Below are 24,600 nucleotides of genomic sequence, written 5' to 3'. Positions count from 1 at the left end.
GGCGGTCAGGATTAAACAAGATATATGAAAGCACCTTCTGAAGTGGTCTCCGAAAGTGAAATTGCTTTTTTTCTGCAACGCTAAAGCACACTTCTACAAATGGGAGTTTTTCATTCCTTTTTTCGTCCCCACGCCCCACTCCCTTTCCTTTTATACATATGTCTCATTGAAACTTCTGTTTTGATAAAGTAACACTTTGAAATTTTGCAGACTTAATTTGGAAACAGCTTGCTCACAGCAACATTCTTTTTTTTTATTTTTAAATTTTTTTTAAATTTATTTATTTATTTATGGCTGTGTTGGGTCTTCGTTTCTGTGCGAGGGCTTTCTCTACTTGTGGCGAGCGGGGGCCACTCCTCATCGCCGTGCGCGGGCCTCTCATTATCACGGCCTCTCCTGTTGCAGAGCACAGGCTCCAGACGCGCAGGCTCAGTAATTGTGGCTCACGGGCCCAGCTGCTCCGCGGCATGTGGGATCCTCCCAGACCAGGGCTCGAACCCGTGTCCCCTGCACTGGCAGGCAGACTCTCAACCACTGCGCCACCAGGGAAGCCCAACATTCTTTTTTTTAATATGAACAAGAAAGTGCTGTCAATTTAAATGTAAAAATACTCAGGTAAGACCAGTACAAAACTTGATGGAATAAATACTCTTCAGCATTCTTTCAAAAGGTCTCTTAGATCAAATATTCTAGAGTTCACTAGTTGCCTCATTTCCAGATTTTCAGTTTGACCCTATTGACATGCAGTTAAGCAGGTAAGTACTTTTATTCAACCGGTCATGCTACTGTAACTCATTTTTGTTTCATTCTTGTTTACATTACTGATAACATGTAAATGAGCTAGTTACAAGGGGATGGCTTCCAGAGAATTTTATATCATATTGGTGGGTTAGGAAAGGAGATTCATATTGATCAATTCTATTATGCCAACTAAGGGATCTTTCTTCTCCTGTTATTCCTTTCCTCTTTAAAATTTTTTTTTATATTTTAGTTTTTATTGAAGTATAGTTGATTTACAATGCTGTGTTAGTTTCAGGTGTACAGCAGAGTGATTCAGTTACATATACAGGTTATTACGAGATATTGAGTATAGTTCCCTGTTCCTCTTTCAAAATCAGCTTTCATGTAACCACAAAGTTCAGGGGATGCTTTTATTGACACATATGGGGATGGTTGGTGGAGTCAGAAGACTTGGGTTCTGACCATACCCTCCTGCTCACAGGTGGGCTGCTGAGCAAGTGCCACAACCTGTCCAAGTCTCAGCTGGACATGGCACACACAAAATGAAGGGGTAGAAGGCAGAGTTCTTAAGTCAACGTGGCACATATCAGAATCTGTTTTCCTACCCTGTTCCCCCTTAACAATCAAACCACACATTTTGTGTTTTTGAACACTGGCGAGAGAATAGTGCAGTGTTGTGATGGGAGAAGCGAGTGAATGCTCAGTACCCCAGCAGCTGCTGATTAGCTGTGTGGGGTGTGTAATGATTGATTCTGGACCTGGAGGAACGGTGGGAAGAGTGTCATCGTGGGAAATGAGGTGCGCATTCTCCTCATAATCATACTGCCGCTTCAGGGATGCTGGGAGCAGGCACAGCTGAGCACAGATCGGTGCTTTTGCTAGAAAGGGATGTTCTTCAGCTGGTTTGAACACCATTATCTATTGCATTTCCCTTCTCTAATTAGTACATAAAAGCTAATGTAGAAAATATCAAAAAGAAAATGAAAATTACTTACCTTACCACCTAGTGATGACTACTATATTAACATTGTAGGATATTTTATTTCATTTTTCCTTCTGTTACATAGAAGATTATTTTTCAAGATGTAGTTTTAAATCCCTTTTTTTCCTGTAGTATAATTTTCTCCAATTTTAATGGCTGCATATTTTTCCATCAAGAGGATCTGGCATAACTTAACCACCTTTTAGAGCCTTTTCAATTTTTCATTAGCGAAAATGACATCCTTGTTGTATATCTTCTGCTGAATCATGTCGCTATGCTGGATTGCTAGGCTATTACCAGCACAGAAGTTATAAGCTTTGTAAAGGCTTTATTACCACTACTTTCCAGAAAGGTTTCACCAATGTATCTTCCAATAGAGTGTAACTATGCCTCTCACTAAATCTTTATTGATATCATTATACTTAAGTAAGAGAAACTATTAAATTATTAGGTAAAATGGCTCAACATAGCTAAGCCTGTTTTCCTTTCGTGAATTACTGGTCTGGTTGAACATCCTTCAAGTGGTTACTGGACATTTGTATATTTTTCTGAGTTGATCATATTATTTGCCCCTTATTCTCATTTTTTTCTTACTGACTTATAAGAGCTACTTATTTGGAGGTTCTTTTTTTCTTTTTCTTTTGGAAGTGAAATCAAGGCTTAATTTATCTGGTTAAATTCTTTTAAAAATCTAGGTAAAATGAAGGTTTTAATATCTAGTGGAGGTTTTGATATGTGTAGTTTTATTAATGTCTTCTCTCCCTGTTGCTCTTTCATAGTAATAAAAAGAGCAAATCACTTCACACCGAAATGGAACAATACAGAATTCAAAAATGGAAACGGAATCTCTCGGAATCAAACATTTATCACAAAATGAACGCTTTCAATTTTTAAACATACAATCACTTTTCTTCATACTTAACTCAAAATTAGTAAACAGAATTTTATTCAGACTTTACAAATATCCTTTACATTTAGCCTGAGATTAAGCATGAGAAAGTTCAACCTGAAGTTAGACTTCATTACCCAAACACTTCAGCATCGGAAAATAAAGCTGAGGATGAATGTTCATTTATCAAACATAATTTAAGCATTCCAATAAACTCTGACAATGAATAGTGACCCAAACCAAACTTTAACTTGCTCTGGTCTACATGATCTTCAGAGCCTAAAAGTACCTATTATTTAATAATGATTTTTAAAAGTCTTCAAATGACAAATTATGAAGGTGTGTCCAGATGTGGAATTTTAGTTCAACATTTCTATAGCTGCTGCTTTAGACTAGTATTAAAAAAACAACTCCCCAATCCTTATTATTCAACATGTACTTGAAAACATGTAGCAGCATGGTATAGTTTATTTTTATAAATATTAGTACCTGTAATAAAATATAAAATACAGTCTCCATTTTTCAAATATTAAGTCTCTGAATGCTTCATTCATCCTTTGGTTTCAAACCCATACGATGCACTCATATGACATTGCAGATTTAGCACTGAGACAGAACACTGTACATCTGTTGGGGAAGGAGGGGTGCTGTGGGAATACCAAAGCGCTACATCATAGAAAGGAAACGTTGAAGCAAAAATACTTTCTGAATATATACTGTACATTATGTAAACAAACATTCATAATAAGAATCAACACAGGCCAAAATATTGTTTTCTAGGAAATCGGAGTCTTTTTTCTTTTAAATCACACACACTGAAGATGCTTTTTGTTAGGAAAAGAATGGAGCCTGTTCCTATATTTGCTTATGTGCTTAAATATCTTGGAAACAAGTAATTGTTGCATTCATTTGCTAACGGTTTGTCCTCTTACTTGGCTGGCTGTTGCAAACAGGAATACAGTACTATTTCAGTACCTGTTCTTCATGTAATACTAGCTACGTAATATAGAATTAACTCATCTTTATCAGTCCATATTAATAATATAAATAGATTACATGAAGCAGTGAATTTCAAAATTTGTGCAGGGGAAACTAGTTGATAATTTGTTTCCAATAAGGCTAGTAGCAAAAATAATTACTACAAAGTCAGTCCAAGCTAGTAGCAAACCCCTGATTTAGCAAGCTGAATCAAAGTTTGAAGTTAGTTTATTTCCTATATTACTGTGCAAATCTAGAATTTCCTATGTAAGAGACAGTGCTGGCAGCATCAAAGTCCTGCAATAAGAGAATGAAATACTGATTAGGTTTTCAGAATGCCAGAGATACTATATGAAGAAATTTGAATGTCTTAATGACGGTGTCACAGCAATGGCCTCAGGATTTTCTTAATGAATCACAAACTAAGAAAGACAATTCATTAGTCAATAAAGTTCTCAATCAAAAGCCTAAATGTGAAGCAAACAATGATAAAGACACAAAATCAAAGATGCATTTTCTACTGTGACCATCTGGAAGAATTTCAAGCTTTAGGTCAACATTGTGTACCAGCAGCGGCCTCTCTAACAGGAAAAAACTGAGTCATGACTGTCCATCTCTTTTCAAAGCTTCCAGTCTTTGAAGAAGTGCATTTCCAAATGCTTCCCGGTAGGCAGGGCTGAGTGTATCCAACAAGGAGTAGACTGTTTCATGGTAGGGAGTCTGTAAATGATCATCCACCTGGTCGAAAGCATAACCTACCACCTACAAGAGAAATGCAGTAGTGAATAAAGAATCAGATTTCATCTTGGTACAGAAAGCAAAAAAACCCCCAAGTTTTTACATGGGTCATTCTCTGACATTATGTGTTTCTCCATCAATAGTTAGAATACACATATTTTTAATACAACCTGTAATATTTAAGCAATTCATAACATACAGGAACACCACCAGCAAAATGCTCTCGTTATAATTTTTTTCTCAAAATTTAAAAGGTCTGATTTACCTACTCTTGATCCTAAAGGAATGTAAAATACAGAAAGAATTTAAAAAGCTATACAAAAACAGTATTTCATTTTCACGGTCTAAAACATACTTCTATCTATTTTGGGTTTTTTTTTGGCTGCATCACACGGCATATGGGATCTTAGTTCCCCAACCAGGGAACGAACCCGTGCCCCCTGCACTGGAAGCATGGAGTCTTAACCACTGGACTGCCAGGGAAGTCCCCATGCTTCTATTTAATTCCACATATACTGAGGGTCTTTATAAAGGTACTATAATAAATAATTACACTTATTATTACTATAGTATTATTAGTCCATATTTTTATCATAATTTATGTGTTTGGACTTTGTATAAAGAATTCTAAAATTTATTTATAGTTTTAATTCTGCTTTATAATTAGTTATCTGAAATGCCACTTTCATTACTAATACATTACTTATCTGCTCAACTCTGTGAGATAAAAGGGAATGTTATTCTGTGTGCTTCTCTGTGTTTTTTCCCCTTACACACAGCTAATGCTTTTTTCTCCAACAAGATTATAAGACCTATATCATGGTTCACCAGCACAGTGTAGGGCAAAATCAACTTAGGTTTTGCTGACTTCATTAAAGCTTGTGAATTCCCCATATGAACCCCACATTTTATGACATCTATTCAAGCCATAGGAGATGCAAGTTTATGCTAGAAACAGAAGCAGAGTTGTTGTTATTGCACCACTTCGGGACCATGCTCTGTCCCAGCACTTTCTACAACATATTACAATTGTGTTTGCCCCTCTCTTATCCCCACTAGCCTGTGGTCTACCTGGGGACAGGGATCATGTCTTATTCGCATGGTTTGATTTCTAATTCCTGACACAGGATAGTTACTCAATAAATGTCAACTGAATCAGACTGAAAAAATAAATATTTGAGTACTTACATGCCAGGTTTTATAACTGATCCAGATCTTTCTGAAAACTTCATTCACATAACCATCCCCCAAATCCTTTTCAGTTTTTTTTTTTTTTAAATCTCCAACTTATAGATAAAGAAGTAGGGACTCAGGTTGACTGACTCACCCAAGGTCACTCAAATTCACATGTAAGACTTCTGACTCTCATTAGAACCTTTCCTACCTCACCAGAATTAAACAGTGTCAGACAGAATTAATTTACCTGGGGTCATTTATCTCTACTTTCGATTTGCCTATTTCTATTTAAGATCCACTTCTAAAGATGACAAGTTTTTGGTACAAATTTAGGAAGGGGAGCACAAAGATTAGTTAATTCCGGGACTACTCCCAAAGCCAAGCCTCAGCTGTTGGGGAACTAAGGGTAGTGACGATGCTGGCCTTGCAATCGGCTTCAGTGTAAGTGATCCTCTATCGAGGGATACACAGAACACACGATTCACATACATCTTAGGTAAATTGAATCTAGTGAAATAATGAGATGTTCATGTGCTTGTTTAATGTATCACGTGACATTTTTACTTGCTTAAACCATATGCTCTACTTGATGATACTGCGTATCTTTGGGAGAACGATCCTTAACAGATATAGAAACAGAAAAGTCAGAGATTTTTGACCAAGATAGAAGGTTATTTATTTATTTTGGCTGTGCTGCACGGCCTGCGGGATCTTAATTCCCCGGCCAGGGGTTGAACCTGGGCCCTTGGCAGTGAAAGTGCGGAGTTCTAACCACTGGACCTCCAGGGAATTCCCTCAAGTATGTTGTTTCAATAGAAGAGACATTTATAAGAGGTGGGAAAACATTCAACACAATGACTGCAAAACTCATCCAATGCAGAGAATGCATAATTCTGGTAAACATATTTAGCTAGAGATAAGAAATAAGTTAATCTGGGGGGTGATGGTTACAACAAAATACTCTGCAAATCAAATCTGTTTTTTCTTTTTCAAAAAATCAATTTTCCCATGTTGGCTGAAAGACTTTAGTATTAATAAAAATTCCTAGGGAAAAAAGCTTTCCTTAAAAAAACTTAGAAGCTACTGAGTGTCAAGTTCTCATCTAACACTCTTTCCCACTCCCTGACTCCAGACCCTTTTTGATTAAGTGGTAAAGATGTAATTTTTTTTTTTCCTAAAGAGAAAATGACTTACCCTGAGCCCGGCTTCAGTGAGCTCCAGGCAGTATCTATTCCTTTCTCTTGTTTCCACATTGATATAGGCCACATCGTCTGCACAGCGCAGGGTTTTTGAGACAAACATGGTGTTAACAGCAAAGAGAACATCATTTACAACTGCTTCAGCTTCCAGCCTCATGTCTTTCATATCAGTTCCTTCAAAGCCATTAAGCTCTGCATCTTCTTCAAATGCTGACACACTGCTCAGCTCCATGGAATTACAGTCTGTTTCCATTCTGCAAAAATCTGGATATAAAACTGGCTTATAGAAAGACACTCCACATACTAATGTTTGATTAAAAGCAGTTATGCCTTACAACTGCTACTTATTGGAAAACGTTAATGAGTTAACAACTTTTAGGGAAAATATTGCCTAAAACCATTTTCAGTAGTTTTTCACAGCAAAATTACAGACACCTATAGATTAAAAAAAAAAAAACAAAACACAACTCTGTTCTCCATTTCTCCCCAAAAGGTTAATCCCCATATTGGTACGAATTCAGAATATCAGTTTTTAGCTATTTCAAACAATGCCAATGTAAAAATCCTAGTACCTACTTCTTTTTAAATGTATTATTATTTTTCTAGGATAGATATTTAGAACTGGAATTGCTGAGTCAAAGTATATACTCATTTTAACTTTTAATAGATACTGCTGATTCACCCTTCAAAAAAGGCTGTACTGATTGATACTCCACCAACAGAATATGAAGGACTGTGCTCTTTTTCACCACACCCTTTCCAACCCTTTTTAACATTTGCCAACTTGAGAGGGAAAGAATGATGTCTCATTGTTTGAATATGTATATCCTTGATTAAACAACCTTTGGGTACTTATAGGATATTTTTAGTTCCAAGATCATACAGCTATTAAAAAAAAAAAACAGAAATAAATATGAACTAAGGTTGTCTAAAATCAAAGTTTAAGTCTTTACCTACTAAGGTACACCCTCAATAGTTCCTTTTATGACTTCTCGATTTGGGGTTTTGCCTAAGAAGCAATCTTCCCCATTCCATGACTACATTTTAAAATGCTCTAAATTATCTTTTGAATTCTCATTCTCTATCTCTATTTTTAACTCTTTGATCCGTCTGGAATTTATTCTGTGTAGCTTTATTTTCCAAGTGGATAGCCTATTGTCCCGACACCACTTACTGAATAACTCTTTTTACTATTTACTTGAACTGGCTCACATATTATACTTTGAAAAATATTATTTCTCGTGCTAACTTGATCCAATATTACTGCCAGTCTGCTATGTAGTTCTTGCTTCTCTTCTGTGACTGGGGGAGCAGTTGAGTATTGTTAAAAATTCGAAATGTATGGATGAGAAAAGTTAATAAATGTGAGATTGCTTTGGAATGTAAAAACAGCTTTTCAGAATAAGATATACTTTCTTTTTACCTGCAGGCTTTAAAAGTAAATTAAGATTTCATTTCTCTGATATGGATTACGCATCCACTGTCCTAAATGTAGGACGACTGTTCAACTCGTTATAAACATTTATTTGTACTGTTTGTCTATTACCTTACAAATTCCATCCCTTTTTCTAAAGTTACCAACTTGTGCCCTATCTGTGTGATGTTCAAAATCCTTTAAATTAGTGGTTCTCAATTGTGGCCACAAACCCCATCTGAGAAACTGAATCAAAACCTCTGGGAGATTTTTCTGGGTATTTTTTCAGAGTTTCTGGGTGATTCTACAGTATCGCCAATGATCTGAATTATTAGCAAAAATCTTAAGGGGCTAGAGTTCCTATAGCTGCAAGTCATTTGCACATTATAAAAGTCAAAACTATTTGCTGAAGGCAATTTATGATAAACTATGTAAAGCTCTTTCAAAAAACTACATAGCAAACTGGTACAAATAATATAATCCTCCAATCCTATTTCAACTAATGATACGTTTTAAGGGTCCTTTATCTTGTCTCCCACAGCACTTTACAGGATTAGTCACTCACTACTAACAATACAAGTTAATTATCAATTTATCAATTATTGCTGGAGGAATCTGTCAGGTAACTGAAATCTAATGTTGACTTAGTATATATGAAAGTGAAAATATTTGATTTTCTAAAAATTTCTACCTTCTCTAGAAATAACCATTATATTCCTTAATATTACACTTTGTTTTATGTATGAGAAATGAGACCACGTTTTTTACAAAGTCAGTTTTGAAGATTTTGAAATGTGGCTGTCTACCATAAATCTCTTAACATCCTAAATGCCAAATATCTTTATTTTCCTCAAGTAATCAAGTACCTTAACTACAGATGACAGAAATAATAACTGTTACATGAAAAAGACGTTTATATGAGAAAGCTTGACAAGAGTCAAGCTTTTAAAGAAAGAGCCTAATTCATTGCAACTAGGACCATAGTGATATGATAAGCCAAAGAATCCAATACTAGAATGTAAGAAATCCTCACAGGTCAGTAAAGCAGGTCATCAAACTGTGTGTAGTAGTTAGCACCAAGGGGCAAAAAAAGAGAAAGACATCTTTCCTGAGACTGTGAACTTTCAGGAGATTTTTCTCTGAAATGCTTTTGAATGATGCATTAAATAACAGACACATCCAGAACCTTTGATGATACATAAGAATTGATAGATTTTAGAACTGAAACATTATACAAGTTCACATTTTAAGCTATCATTATTTTAAGGTATTATTACAATTATCTTTTGTTGGTTATGACAAGCTCTTGATTACTTATCAATATCCTTTCCCCTTCCTAACAGCACCCAGATTTTCCAAGAGGAATCATAATAACTCCCCTTCCCCTATTTTTTTTTTTTTTAAGTTTTTGGCCACACCCCACGGCATATGGGATCTTAGTTCCCCAACCAGGGATTGAACCCACGCCTCCTGCATTGGAAGGCAGAGTCTTAACCACTGGACCGCCGGGGAAGTCCCCCCTTCCCCTACTGAGTAAAGTAACCAAGCAATTTGCGTGAGATTGACCCCAATCCCAGTTGAAGGCTGTCCTGAACTTATCAATACACCAAATTCTTCCTAGTCACTTTAGTTTTAAAAAATATTTATTTATTTTCTTTATTTTTTTTTTGCTGCGTCAGGTTTTAGTTGCAGCACCCGTGGTCTTCATTGAGGCATGCGGGATCTTCTGTTGCAGCACGGGCTTCTCTCTAGTTGTGGCATGCGGGTTTTCTCCCTCTAGTTGTGGCACGCAGGCTCCAGGGCGCATGGGCTCTGTAGTTGTGATGCACGGGGTCCAGAGTGCGTGCACTCTGTAGTTTACGGCACACGGGCTCTCTCATTGAGGCACGCAAGCTCAGTAGTTGTGGCATGCGGGCTTAGTTGCCCCGTGGCATGTGAGATCTCAGTTCCCTGACCAAGGATCGAACCCATGTCCCCAGCACTGGAAGGCGGATTCTTTACCACTGGACCACCAGGGAAGTCCCTTTTCTAGTCACTTTAATGCAGAATAGTTTACAGCACACAGCCCTGGCTGTTCCTGGTAGCCATCCCAAGATGAGGGAAACTCAAGGATGATGCTGACAATGGGAAAAGAACAGAGCCAAGAGATTCACAGAGAAATGAAGCCCGAGCCCTGACAGCTGCCCAACCTTTGCACTTTTCAGTTATTGCAGCCAATAAATTCATTATTTTACTGGCAACTGAAAGCATACTGAATTAGCAGTCTACCCAAAATAAAAAGCACTCATTAATCTAGCTCTTCAACAGCTTTATAGAAGAGGTTTAAAAAAAATGGAACCATGATGATATTTTTGTGCCTGTCAATGTAGAAAGTGCTTAATAAAAGCTTTGTATAATATGAGTATCAACATGTGTATTAACTTCCTATTGCTGCTGTAACAAATTACCACAAACTTAGTGGCTTAAACAACACGAATTAATTTTCTTACAATTCTGGACGTGAGAAATCTAAAATCAAGGTGTTAGCAAGGCTGCATTCCTTTTGGAGGCTTCAGGGGAGAATCTGTTTCCTTGCCTCTCTAGCTTCTAGAAGTCTCCCGCATTCCTTGGCTCATGGTCCCTTCTTCCTCCACCTTCAAAGCACATCACTCCAATCTCTGGTTCTGTGGTCACATTATCTCCTTTTTCTGACTCTTGGCACCTGCGCTCCCTTTTATAAGGACCTTTGTGATTGATTATATTGGGCCCACTTGAACATTCCAGGATAATTTCCCCATCCAAGGTCCTTAACTTGAACAAACCTGCAAAGTTCCTTTTGCCATATAAGGTACTGATAATATATTCACAGTTTCTGGGGATTAGGACATGGACATCTTTGTGGGGGGGGGTCATTATTCTGTCTACCAGTGTCCATATCCTATCAGCAGGGAAAGGAGTATAAAGGTAGTCAAAGAGACTTCATTTTCTGACTTTCCTTTTTGGAACAGTCATAATTTACTTTTAAAAGAAGGTCCAGTGTACTTGTCAAGCTCACTGCCTTCTTTGGAAAGGTTCCTTAGTCATAGGTTTCATGATTTGTATTCTGTAACTCCAGCACCGTGATACAGCAAAATGAACTGGGTTTGGGTGTTTTAATTAAAGGCATCATTTCGAGGCTGGCAAGGGGTTTATGAATTGTCTTGAATCAAGAGCTCTGTCCAACTACCCGATTCTGGATGGTGACTGGCTCATCCAATCAGATCCTCTTTTGAGGAGTATGAACATAGAACCAAAAAACATGAATTCAGTGTGTGATGAAAAGAGCTACAGAAGCAAAGCAGGGAGCAACTGGGTAGCCTTACCAATGGGGCACTAGAGAAGTGGTTTCTCCACTTTGATTATTCATCCCAATAACTAAAAATATTTTGAGCAGATACCTCATCATATGTATATTTATTTACATATAATATCACAATTAGCATATCAAAACACATAAATATGAATTTAAAGAGGAGAAGGTAAAATATGAAATATAAGCTTATTTTCTTCCTACTTCTCAATGGATTATCTTGTGTACCCAACTGTAGAAGCCTGCACCACTGCGGATGGGGACATATACGTCCATGTTGGTGAAGGGACAACTACTAAAATTACTAATGAAACATTAGCGATGCTGTCAGGTTACCAGAATGGTTGACTCATCAATGTGATTCCTGTAAAAATCCCTGGATTCCTTTTCTGTAGGCAAAACAACTTATCATTGTATGAGAAATTCTAGACCAGTAGAACTCTGTGCAATGATGGAAATGTTCTTTATCTATGCTGTCCAATACAGTAGCTACTAGGCACATGTGGCTATTAAGCACTTGAAGTTTCGCTAGAGTGACTGAGGAACTGAATTTCAAATTTTATTTAATTTTCATTCATTTAAATTTAAAAAGCTAGCGGCTACTGTATCACATAGCACAGGACTAGACCTTTGTGAATACTTGTGGATAATGAACTGAGTTTATATTATTGTTGAAAAAAATCAATAGATATAAAGGTACTAAATTCAGTTTATTTTATATAAGTACCAAGATTTGGAAATAGGTATGTTAGAAAATCTATTTTTAATCTTAGCTAATCTATGGAGGGAAATTAACTGTCAGTGTTTCATTGGTAAAAACCAATGAATTACTTCTATTTTTTAATCTTTTCAATTTAGAATCTAAGTTTATATATCCAGCACTTTTCTAAGCATTAGAATACTAATTAAATATGTTTACTGGTAGTTTACAGCCTAATTTGGGAAATAAGACAGGCACATGAAATACGTACACAAATTTAATGCCATGCACATGCATCATAATTATAACATAAAAAATGTATAATTAGAGAAAACAATATGTCTTGGTCCTACTACAAACTTACCACTAAACTTGTATAAACTTGGGCTGGCCATGTAACCTCACTGGTTTTCTCACTTACAGAATAAGGGGGAATGAACGGGAAATTCTCTACTGTTCTTGAGAGCTCTGACATTCCATGATTTACAACATAATTGTTAGTTACTATGGGGCTTGACTCATGGAACAGGTCAGTCAAAACTGGGCTTGAATGAGCACAGATGAAAAGTTATGGATAAGCAGAGAAGAGAGTTGTGAAGGATTCTTCAGAGGGAACAATGCATAAACAAGGTCCAGGGTGTGGCAGGAATTGTAAGGAAACTAGACTAGGTAGTCTACTACAAGGAAAATGCTAAGAGAATAATAGATAGGAATGGCCCAATGTGACAAGGTGCTAATACCTAGACAACAGAATTTGATTTTGATACAATAGGCTGTTTTAAGTTCTTGAGAATGGGAAGAACAATGTCTTTATATTTAAAGTAGGTTCCTTGTAGGCAGTATATAGTTTGGTCCTGCTTTTTCATTTAATCTGATAATTTCTACCTTTTAATTGGAGTGTTTACACCATTTATGTTTAATATGATTACTATGATTATTGATATGATTACTATGATTGATATGGTTACTATCTTGCTGTTTGTTTTCTATTTGTCCCATCTGTACTTTATTCCCTTTTCCTTATTTTTCTGCCTACTTTTGGACTGACCACTTTTTAGGATTCTTTTTTACATCCTTTGGTGGCTTATTGACTCTTCGTTGAATGTTTTTGGTGGTTGCTTTAGAGTTTATAATATACATCTTTAATTTATCACACCTTCAAGTGTTCTTATACCACTTCATGCATAATATAAGAACCTTACAAGAGTATATTATACAGTCTTTGTGCTATTTTTGTCATACATTTTACTTCTACATATGTTAGAAACTTCATAATACATGTTATTTTTGCTTTATTATTGTTTTTAACAGTGTTTTTTTGTTTGTTTGTTTTTCGGCCACACGTCATGGCTTGCGGGATCTCAGTTCCCTGACCAGGGATTGAACCCAGGCCACAGCAGTGAAAGCCGGGAATCGTAACCACTAGGCCACCAGGGAATTCCCATTATTTTTGCTTTAAATAGCCAGTTACTTTTCAAAGAGTTAGGTAATAAGAAAAATGCATTTTATATTTAACCATATGGTAACTATTTCTGATGCTCCTCATTTCTTTGTGTTGATCTACATCTGCATCTATGATCTGTATTCTTTTTCTTCTGCCTGATGATTTCCTTAAACATTTCCTGTAGTGTAGGTCTGCTGTTGATGAATTCTTTCAGCTTTTCTATGTCTGAACAAGTCTTCCTATCACTTTCATTTTTTTTTTTTTTATAAACTTATTTTATTTATTTATTTTTGGCTGCACTGGGTCTTCGTTGCTGTGCGCAGCCTTTCTCTAGTGGTGACGAGCAGGGGCTACTCTTCATTGCAGTGCACGGGCTTCTCGTTGCAGTGGCTTCTCTTGTTGCAGAGCACAGGCTCTAGGCGCATGGGCTTCAGTAGTTGTAGCACGCAGGCTCAGAAGTTGTGGCTCGTGGGCTCCAGAGTGCAGGCTCAGCAGTTGTGGCACATGGGCTTATTAGCTGCTCCGTGGCATGTGGGATCTTCCTGGACCAGGGCTCGAACCCACGTCCCCTGTATTGGCAGGCAGATTCTTAACCACTGCACCATCAGAGAAGCCCCACTTTCATTTTTAAAAGATATTTTTGCTGGGTATAGAATCCTAGGCTGACTTTTTTTCTTTCAAGAAAAAATGTTTCCTTCAAGAAAAAAACCAAAGATGTTTCTCTACCATCATCTTATTCGCACTGTTTCCCATGAGAAGTCTGATGTCATTGTTATCTTTGTTCCTCTTGGTGTAGTTTTTCTTCATGTTTCTTTTGCTTGGGGTTCATTGAGCCTCTTGCATCTGTGGGTTCACAGATCTTAGCAAATTTGGAAAAATTTTGGCCATTATTTCTTCTAACATTTATTTGTCTCTCCTCTCTTTGGGGAGTCCAATTTCATGAATATTAGTCCAAGTGAAGTTGTCCTACCCCTATGCTCATTTTTTCACTCTTTCCCTCTTTGTGTTTCACTTTGAATAGTTTCTATTGCTATTTAAAGTTCTTTTCTAATCTTTTCTTTGCTGTATCTAATCTCTTATACTTGGGTTTTTTTTTTTACTTGGGTTCTTTTTTAAAAAACATATTTTTCATGTCTCTACTTCATTTGCTCAATCTTTTCTCTAATTTTTTTTGAACATATGGAATAATTATAATAAATATTTTAATGTCACTGTTATTTCTGGGTTAGTTTCAATTGATAGATTTTTTTAATCATTATGGGTTGCATACTGCTTCTTTGCATGCCTAATATTTTTTGATTGGATGCCAGACTGCGTGGATTTTACCTTGCATGGTGCTTGATATTTTTATATTCCTATAAATATTATTGAGTATTGCCCTGGGATGTAGTTATCTGGGAAAAGCTTGATCCTTTCAGGTCTTACTTTTAGGCTTTTTAAGGCAGTATCAAAACTGATTTAGTCTCTGGTTAATTTTTTTCCCAACTACAGAGGCAAAACCTTTCTGAGCACTCTACCGGACGGCCTATGAATTATGAGATTTTTCATTCTGGGTGAGAGGAACTGGAACTATCACTGGTCCTGTTTGAGCTCTGAAAATTCCTCTAATTCTTTTGGGTAGTCTCTTCCCCAGCCCTGGGGAGTTTCCTCACAACTGTCTGTTGATCAGTATTCAGCTGCAGACTGGAGGGGGATCCTCTGTATATATCCACGGCTCTAAGAAGCTCTCTACCTTCTAGTACTCTGTCCTAGCTGCCTTGGCCTTCCTGGAATCCTAGCTTCATATCCTCAATTCAGGTAGACTGCCAGTTCTACCTGGGTTTCTCCTCCCAAGGCCATGCCTAGAAATTCTCTCCAGGCAATAATCTGGGGCAACAGTTTGCATCTTGTCTCTCAGGGATCACTGTCCTTCACTGCCTAATGTCCAAAGTCTTAAAACCATTGTTTCATGTATTTTTGCCCACTTTTTTTGTTGTTTCAGGTGGAAGGGTAAATCTGGTCCCTGTTACTCTATCTTAGCCAGAAGTGGAAAGCTTATTAACCAGTTTTCAGCTAATTTTGGAATCTTATTTCATCAGTTTTTCTTTCATTGATTTTGGTCTCTTCTATATTACTTTGAATCAACTTCACCATCTTGCTGGTTCTTTCATTAATGAGTTAAATACATTTTTGACACACGCTTACTATATGTTTGTATAAGACTCACGTTTTTAACTTAAAAAATTATATTTTGACACTACTTTCAGACTTTTAATCCTTCCAAATTCAGTTCAGACACATCTGTTTCAGGATTCTGTATCTGATCTCAAGGTAGAGTTAATCACTATATCCTCCTTCCTTAGAATTTGTTTTGATACTTCTGTACTTATCATACCTCACTGCAAATGAAGGTCTGTGGTGTCCATATCACCAGCACAGTGTCTGGCATAAAGCAGGTCTTCACTGAATACTTTCTGAGCGAATAAACCAAAGGAAAAATACTAACTTTCTGCTTCTCAAGCTGTAGTACTCAGCTCTGTGACATGGGGCATACAAAGCTACAGGATAAACATGATAGACACTCCTGGAAAATACACATCACTGCTAGAATAACAATATTATGAGGTATGATGCAAAATTATGTACAATTTTAAAGGAAATGGCAGCCTCAAGCCATGTCCTCTTTAGGTTATGTTTCCCCACCCCTAGCGTTTCCTTTGCCTCTGACCGAAATATATGAGTGAAAAATAAGTAAGAGAAGGACTGCTTTAACTCAAGGAATTAACTTAAAAAGCTGAAAATTCCAGGCACTGGGTCTGGGGGTATAAAGTTAATAGGCAGAGGTTGGAGCTGGTGGAAGAGTGGAATGTTAGTACTGGGTTGGACCTTCTCTAAGTCTTTATAGCTCTTCCCACTTCAGTTACAATAATGCTCTTTATTAAAAGTTAAGGTAATTATTGATAGCTCTTACTTCTGTTGGTATAATTTGGGGGCTGTGTTAGTGTTTTTGGAGGATTCATGAAACTGGTTATCAAGATATTGATTACTAAGTCCTTCATTCTCTATTTCTTAATTTTTATATTCTAATTTTCTATGGCAGAAAAATGTATTATGTTTGTAATAAGACAAAAAACTTTAAAAAATGTGATGTATTAGAAAGTATGAGGTGTAGGAAGCAGAAACATTTTTCTTCTTAGAGAAGCCAGACTACTTAGTTTTGTTTTTTTTTTTGGCTGCGTTGGGTCTTCGTTGCTGCGCGCAGGCCTTCTCTAGTTGTGGCGAGCAGGGGCTACTCTTTGTTGCAGTGTGCGGGCTTCTTGTTGCAGTGGCTTCTCTTGTTGTGGAGCATGGGCTCTAGGCACGCGGGTTTCAGTAGTTGTGGGGCGTGGGCTCAGTAGTTGCGGCACGTGGGCTCTAGGGTGCATGGGCTTCAGTAGTTGTGGCACGCAGGCTCAGCAGTTGTCGCTCGTGGGCTCTACAGTGCAGGCTCAGTAGTTGTGGCGCACAGGCTTAGTCACTCCTCGGCATGTGGAATCTTCCCAGACTAGGGCTCAAACCCGTGTCCCCTGCACTGGCAGGCAGATTCTTAACCACTGTGCCACCAGGGAAGTCCTAAGATAGTTAAAGTAACTGGCAGCTTCAGTTTCAAATGAAATGAGAGCTTTGAATTTATCTGTATTTCAAACTACTGTTTTGAAAGTAAAGATGAATAAAGTTGATTAATTCGCAACATTTAGAATTCAGGCAAAGCTAAAGCTAGTTTAAACTTTATTTTCTGTAACACATAACGTTTAATGTTTTCAATAGCTCTGAGATGCTTATTTTGAAATTAAAAATTTTAAATCAGAATCATTTGCAGCATTACAAACATACATTATTTGTAATTCAAATAAAAATGGCCTATCTTTCCATTTGTACGCTGATTTATAAAATTACTCTGCACCCCACTTTCAACAAAGACACACATACACAACCTAGTAATAACAAATCAATGGGCTTCCCTGGTGGCGCAGTGGTTAAGAATCTGCCTGCCAATGCAGGGGACATGGGTTCAAGCCCTGGCCCGGGAAGATCCTGCATGCCGCGGAGCAACTAAGCCCATGTGCCACAACTACTGAGCCTGCGCTCTAGAGCCGACAAGCCACAACTACTGAGCCCACGCGCCACAGCTACTGAAGCCTGCGTGCCTAGAGCCTGTGCTCCGCAACAAGAGAAGCCACGACAATGAGGAGCCCACGCACCACAACGAAGAGTAGCCCCCGCTCACAACTAGAGAAAGCCCGTGCACAGCAAGGAAGACCCAACGCAGCCAAAAATAAAAACAAACAAATAAATAAATAAATTTATTAAAAAAAAAACAAAACAAAAAAAACAAATCAAGCCACCAGAATTGTATTGTGCTTCAGCTGATTAAAGAGGAAGGTGACGGTGAAGAAATATATAAAGTTCATTTGAGAAGTCTTTTTTTTTTTTAAAAGATTTAATTGGCTTTATTAGGCAGTTCATGAATCAGGCAGAATCCCATCTGGCAACTAGAAGGGTACTCCTGGAGAAGTCTTTTAAACTGTAAAAAATAGGCAAGAACACTACAACCCTGTAAACAACCTTTCCTTTGAAACCAGAAATTGTAAATGAGATTTTAAGACTAAAAAACTGAATGCTTAAGAACCAAAACCAAAATAACTCCAGGAATTAGTTTTTTGTTTCTATATAACCCACTAGATTATGTAGAGGATTTGGTATTATATTTAATATAAGGTACATTCTAACCAACATAAAACAAATCAATTATCTAAAGAGATATGAAATAGAAAACCTCTTGTTTTCCATTTAAACTCTAAATTGGCTCTCTACCAGACTCTGAGCAATATTCTGTTGCCAGCACCTTCAAAAATTGGAATACCTTACGGGTGCTTTTAGTTATTCTGGTAGATTGCATCACCTTGCAAAAAGTTACCAAATGATTCCTTATAACATCATCCATAAATTATTTAGGAACCGCTCTTACTTCATCTGTTGGTATAATTTTTGGACTGTGTTAGTGGTTTGGGGAGAATTCATGAAACTAGTTATCAAGATATTGTTCACTAAATTCTTTATTCTCTACTTCTTAATTTAGTAGACTTTGTTTTGTTTCATCACAAATTTACAACATCAAAGAGCTAGCAAAAGACTAGATTTGTCCTTGATGACAAAAGAACGGGCGTAGAAAGACATACGACTGCGTGTCTACAGTATGGCAAAAGAACAGAGCCAGAATGATTTCAAGAGCAGTATACAGATGTCAAATTTACATTTTGAAAGAAAGTTCGATTTTTCAGTTGCCATTACAACAGTCAGCTGAGGGCTAGAATGTAATATCTTGATGATTACAGCTGACCCTTGAACAACACAGGTTTGAACTGCACAGGTCCACTTATGCATAGATTTTTTTCAATAGCAAATACTACAGTATTACACTATCCATGTTGATTGAATTGGCGGATGTGGAACTGCGTATATGCAGGGCTGACTATAAGTTATACGTGGATTTTCAGTTTTGGGGGGGTTGGCGTCCTTAACCTCAGCGTTGTTCAAGGGTCAACTGTACTTTTATTTGTATCATACATCGCAGTCTGGAAAATCCTCTCAACATGAACAAGAAGTGGCCATATGGTGTGATGGTTAAAGGGCTCTTTTGAACAGACTGATCGGGGCTAGAATCTCAGCTCTGCCACTTACTCTGCGACTTGGGGCAAGATATCTTAATCCCTCTAGTCACACATTCCGCCTCCCTAAAATGAAGCCAACAAAAGCATCTACCTTAAAGGGATCCCGAGAGAACTAAATGAGTGAATATACGGAAAACGCTTAGCATGGTGCTGGACACGCAATAAGCTCAAGAAATATTATCTGTTAATTGTTAAAAATAGAGTATTTAAATATCTTTAAAGAAGAAAGACTAACCTCTGACCTAAGCCCTTTGACTCCAAGTTCCGTGCTCTCCACAGTATGTGGAGTGGCTGCAGCTGCGGCCTTTCACGGCTCTGAGAAGCACGCGATGCAGGAACACTACTATCTTATTCCTGTTACCTCAGGCTCAAGTCTTAAAAGGACAACGTCTCAGCTTTTCTTTTATTTCACATGTTAACATGGATTTCTTTCATGGATGATTTTTTGACATGACCCATTCAGCCTCTGGTATATAGCCTCTAACCTGTCATTTCAAATCCTTTCCTAGAATTTTTCAGAAGTTGACAATGTTTGGTTGGTAATTACCTTCATCGTCCTCCCTTAATTAATGTTAGCTGTTAACATTTTGTGATAGTACTTTGTCTTTGATAAAACCCAGAACGCTGTTAGGATGACTCTGTACCCTATTTGAGCTGAGGTATAATAATGACAGATCCCAAACCTTAACAATTTATGCTGAATTTCTCCTAGAAAGCATAAAACGTACCCGGCAACATACTTAAGACTGTGAAGGGAGCATGTTTGTTTTTACAAAATCTTCTAATTTTTATTTCCCTTTTCTGATATTTGAAATTTCACACATTCTATGGACAGTCTGGATGTAATTCTATATTCCAAAAGAAATCACTTACTTAACATTTCAACTTGAAAAGAAGTCAACTGTACTCATTCATCAAAAGTCTGGTTCAAACCTCCCAAGGTCTAGTCTAATTCCCTGCCAGATTGGATCCCAGTTTCATACCACTTTGTTTACACTCCTTTTATGGTAAGCATTATAATTATTCATAAACATGGCTTATTATCTTCCAAATATATCCAGAATCCAACTGCTTTTTCCCATCTTCACTTCTATCACTCTAGTCCAAGCCACTGCCATCTCTGCCTGTATTACTGCAATATCTTTCTAACTGGGCTTGCTTTTTCACCTTTGGTCCTCTCACCTCCACAAAAGTCTATTCTCAACACAGCAGTTAGCATGATCCTGTAAAAATTTTGGCCAGATTATGGCCCATTCACCGACTGAATAAAAAGGCAAAGTCTACAAGGCCCTATATGACCCCTCCCCCCTCAAACCCCCAGCTTCTCCTCTTTCCTTCACTCCCTCGTGACCTTCCTTGAACTCGCTAAGCATGCTCTTGCATTCTGCTGTTCCCCCTGCCTGGAAAACTCCTGCAGGTATTCACTTGCCTTGCTCCCCAGCTTTCCCTAAGTCTCTGCTAAAATGTCACCTATTAAACAAGAGAGGCCTTCCTTTACCCTCTATATAAAAGTGGCAAATCTCTCTGCTCTCCATTCCCTTTACATTACTTTATTTTTTTTCTACAGCACTTATCACCACATGGCATATGACATGTTTGATTATTGTTTGTTTCCCCTCCCTTCAATAAAATGTAAGCACTCCATGAGGGCAGGGACTTAATCTGGTCACTGCTGTATCCCCAGTACCTAGAACAATCCCTGGCACATAGCAGGCAATCAGTAAATATTTACTGAATAAAGGAGTGACCCCTTCACTACAGAACATAAGCTCCTTGAATTCCTCTTTACCTTTTTCACATCTCCAACTGTGGAGACTTTCATTCAAAGGACCCTTAACAAACATTTAAACATGAATGAAGAGCAAGGGAACTGAAGTTACCAAGAATACTTGGGACAAGTCTACAAAGAATGAGGGGTAGGGGCTTCCCTGGTGGCGCAGTGGTTGAGAATCTGCCTGCCAATGCAGGGGACACGGGTTCGAGCCCTGGTCTGGGAAGATCCCACATGCCGCGGAGCAACTGGGCCCGTGAGCCACAACTACTGAGCCTGCGCGTCTGGAGCCTGTGCTCCGCAACAAGAGAGGCCGCGACAGTGAGAGGCCCGCGCACCGAGATGAAGAGTGGCCCCCATTCGCCGCAATTAGAGAAAGCCCACGCACAGAAACGAAGACCCAACACAGCCAAAAAATAAATAAATTAAAAAAAAAAAAAAAAGCAACAATCCCAGCACCTACATACAGTGGAAAGCACCCTGGTTCCAAAATGAAAAGGTGACTGTGGAAAGGAGAACCAGAGCTTTCTCCATCTGCCAACACTTGTGGGCTGCGTTAGTATTTCTACGGCACTGGTGAAAGTTATCAGCATACAAACAAAATCTTCTTAACCCGGTCGCCTTAATTCACTATTTTTTTTTTTTTCTTTCGACAGTTTCATTTATTAACTAACCATGAACCTTTTTACCCACAGATAGGATAAATCAACAAAGTGTTGGCAAATTTAAAATCATTTACTAAATCTTACTGAACGGGGCCTTGAGGCAAACATCCCCACTTTTAAGCTCTCTTCTGATGAGGTGACAGACTCAATTATTTGGTAGAAATACCAAATAATTTAAGCAAAACCGGACGGCTAATAAAATTTACAACTTTAATTAAACTTTCTACACTCCGAATACTAGAACTGCTTAGTGACAAACTCCACAAGACTTTCCAGTAAGCTTATCACAGTCTGTTTCCTCTGACAGGTTACAAGACAAACATCCAGTCTGCTTGAGTTTTAAAAGGGTATTTCCTTTGCTCCCCCGGAATAACCAAGAAAGACAGGAGTCCAACTGGTAAAGCGAAAGGTGGGTTTAATTCACTATTCTTGATTAAACTGGATGTATCGGGACTCCGCTGGTCCCCTACGGATATCGTTTAAGTTTCCTAACAATATGTGGAGATAAGATATTACTAACGTGCTCACAGTTGGCGAAGACTCCGAGAGGGCAGCGGCCGCTTCGAGGGGGTTCGGCTAACGAGCGCCAGGGGCGGGATTCTAACCCAGGACACTTGGCTTCCGGGCCACGGAACACCCGCACGCAGGCCTTCTCGGGGGTGGACCAAGTTAAGAGCCGGCTCCGCCTCTGGAGGAGTTGCCGCCTAAAAGGCAGAAACACGGCTGCGCAGATTCCCAGAACCGCACAAGTACTTTGCCCAGGTTTCCGCGGGGTCGGAAGGTTCTGGTATCGATCAGAGAGAGCAGTTCTGCCCACAAATGCCTAGAAAGCTCAAGTGTCTTGGTCGCTGGCGCAGCACACGCAGGATGAATGAAGCGCTTTGGAAACCGCAAGCCTCTAAACAGTAGCGAAGCTGAAGCTCCGGAAAACAATACCTGAATGAGGCGGGCGACGAATAACTTGCTGACTATGGGCACCGGCCAATACGGGGGGGGGTGGGCTTGGGGAGGGCAGGGATGCTCGAGAGGGGCTGCAGCCCTCCCCGTAGAGCCGGCGGCGTCCGAGCGCCCGTTTCCGGGGTCGGGTTCTAAGCTGCCCGGGATGGGCCAGGCCGGATCCGCCCCCAGACCCCTCCCCCTCTCAACCCGGGCACCGGGCCGCTTCTGCCGTCGCCCCTCATGGCCCGGCCTGCAGAGCCACGTCCGGCTCAGAGGGCCCCCAGCTCGCCCTCGAACCCCCCTCGGCCCCCGGCCGGCCTCCCGCCGCCGGCCCCGCGACTGCTCACCTGCGAACGCCACTCGCCCTCCTCTCACTCCCTCCCCAGGGTTCTGGAAGCGACCTGCGGCACCGCCCCCTCTCCTCCCCGCCCTCGCCCCGCCCCCTCGGAGCCGGAACTGCCCCCTTCCGGGCCCTTTTCCCCGCCTCCTTCGGCCCCCAGTGTGGCGTCACTTCCGCCTTGCCCGGCTGCGCGCTGGAGTCCGGGTCTCGCGGACGCGCCGGTAGCGTCCCGCAGTCGGGAGCGCGCCCCGTGTATGACAACAAATTCGTCGCGCAGCGGGGGTGGAGGTGTCTGCCTCAGCCCCGACCTCAGGCCCTGCCGTCTCCCCGCGTGATCTCTTGCTTCCTCTCTCTGGGCCGACTCGGACCCCCTCGGAAGCCCCGGGCTTGGGGTGACGGGGACTCATCCGCGCCTTGTCCCCGCCAGGCCTAGCGCGAGCGGCGCGGCACAGGTGATGGGGTCTCCCTGAGGGATTCCCAGCGCCGAGCGGGCATGGAGGGGCCTCCCCGGGCTTAGGCTTCGCCGCGGCCTGGGCTCGCCGGCCGGGACCTGAGACGCCGCCGCAGCCACAGCAGCGGCCTGGAGCCGGAGCCTGGGCCCCCAGGCCGGAGCCGTCCGCAGCCCCCGCCGGCCCAGCTGCCAGCCCTCGTCATGCCTTGGCCGTTTTCGGAGTCCATTAAGAAGAGGGCCTGTCGGTACCTCCTGCAGAGGTACCTGGGCCACTTTCTGCAGGAGAAGCTGAGCCTGGAGCAGCTCAGTCTGGACCTGTACCAGGGCACCGGCTCCCTCGCCCAAGTTCCCTTGGACAAATGGGTAAGAGCTGCCGGCGGCCAGCCGGGCGGGACTCAGTCTTCTCTTTAGCGCGATTCGAACGAGTGTCATCCAAGATTGGTGACTTTCAGTCCCTCCCTGGGGATTGTTTGGCTCCAGGTGGGGCAGGACTCCGAGAAATGTGTTCAAGTGTCTTGTAATCTGTTTCTAGCAAGTTTGCGCTCCCAAATCACGTGTTCCAGAAACTTAACAGAGGTAATGGAGTCTACCCTGTGGGAATCAGCGGAGTCAGTGGTTTGGGGGGGGGGGTTGTCTGTGAATCTGGCTGAAAGGGGTCCATGGAAGGAGGTGATCAGTGCTGCCCCTTTGGGGAAGGAGGGGTCGCGGGGTTCTGTGCAAACAAGTCGTATTTCATGGGATGACACTCCGGAAAGATTAAGGATGAGGAGGATCTTTAGGGATGTCAGAATGCCTAGGTATTCATTTATTTACTTGGGGTTGGTTACTTGCACACCGCGGCCTCCGTACAGCGTTTGACATCTGGAAGAAAGTTAGGTGAAGGCCTCCTCTGCCGGTTTGCCTGCTTTTGCTTGATACTGTGTGTAGAAGGCCAGTCGGTGAATGGTGGTGTGGCTCTAATAGTGCTGCTTGGTTGTGCCTGTTTGCTTCACGTGACAGATCGTAACAGCGGGTGTTGCAAATGCGCTGAAGCTGCAGTGTTCAGACATTTAAAAACCTGTTTTCCGCTTGTCATCCAGAGGTTGTGAGTTGACTCATCTTAACAGGTGCTTCATGTATAGTTGAACCTGCATCTGTGTTTTCAGTGCATAGTGT

At 40.2% G+C, this 24,600-nt stretch overlaps 2 protein-coding genes and 1 non-coding gene across 6 annotated transcripts in view; 1 reads left to right on the top strand and 2 right to left on the bottom strand.

The window, feature by feature from the left end:
• Window positions 1–2,605: 2,605 nt before the first annotated feature.
• Window positions 2,606–23,035, bottom strand: GSKIP (GSK3B interacting protein). Of its 4 annotated transcripts, XM_061182868.1 has the most exons (4): window positions 23,002–23,029; window positions 22,244–22,419; window positions 6,699–6,967; window positions 2,606–4,352 (listed from the first exon to the last, which is right to left on the bottom strand). In XM_061182868.1, the coding sequence occupies exons 3-4, from the start codon at window positions 6,954–6,956 to the stop codon at window positions 4,191–4,193; spliced, it is 420 nt and encodes a 139-aa protein (XP_061038851.1). In that variant the 5' UTR covers window positions 6,957–6,967; window positions 22,244–22,419; window positions 23,002–23,029; the 3' UTR covers window positions 2,606–4,190. The 4 variants fall into 4 exon arrangements, with proteins under 4 accessions (XP_061038851.1, XP_061038849.1, XP_061038848.1 ...); XM_061182866.1 differs by lacking the exon at window positions 22,244–22,419 and having other exon boundaries at window positions 23,002–23,035; XM_061182865.1 differs by lacking the exon at window positions 23,002–23,029 and having other exon boundaries at window positions 22,236–22,328.
• Window positions 22,005–22,131, bottom strand: LOC133086067 (small nucleolar RNA SNORA27). The gene has a single exon (XR_009699850.1). It is a non-coding gene; the product is annotated as a small nucleolar RNA SNORA27 (small nucleolar RNA).
• A 156-nt stretch (window positions 23,036–23,191) lies between the features above and the next one.
• The window catches only part of ATG2B (autophagy related 2B), a 67,481-nt gene continuing 66,072 nt past the window's right edge, over window positions 23,192–24,600 (top strand). The window contains exon 1 of the mRNA XM_061181226.1: window positions 23,192–23,808. Within this exon, the coding sequence (XP_061037209.1) occupies window positions 23,647–23,808 (162 nt within the window). The 5' untranslated portion in view covers window positions 23,192–23,646. The remainder of the gene's footprint in view (window positions 23,809–24,600) is intronic.

Source organism: Eubalaena glacialis, chromosome 2 (assembly GCF_028564815.1).
Source record: "Eubalaena glacialis isolate mEubGla1 chromosome 2, mEubGla1.1.hap2.+ XY, whole genome shotgun sequence".
Lineage (NCBI taxonomy): Eukaryota > Metazoa > Chordata > Mammalia > Artiodactyla > Balaenidae > Eubalaena > Eubalaena glacialis.
This window is presented reverse-complemented; position numbering and strand designations above follow the sequence as displayed.

Bases quoted from the DNA above. Each gene is read 5' to 3' on its own strand.
- GSKIP (XM_061182866.1), bottom strand. From the start codon at position 6,956: ATGGAAACAGACTGTAATTCCATGGAGCTGAGCAGTGTGTCAGCATTT. The intron at 4,353-6,698 runs GTAAGTCATTTT...TTTCTCTTGTAG, and splicing joins TCACTGAAGCCGGGCTCAGG to GTGGTAGGTTATGCTTTCGA.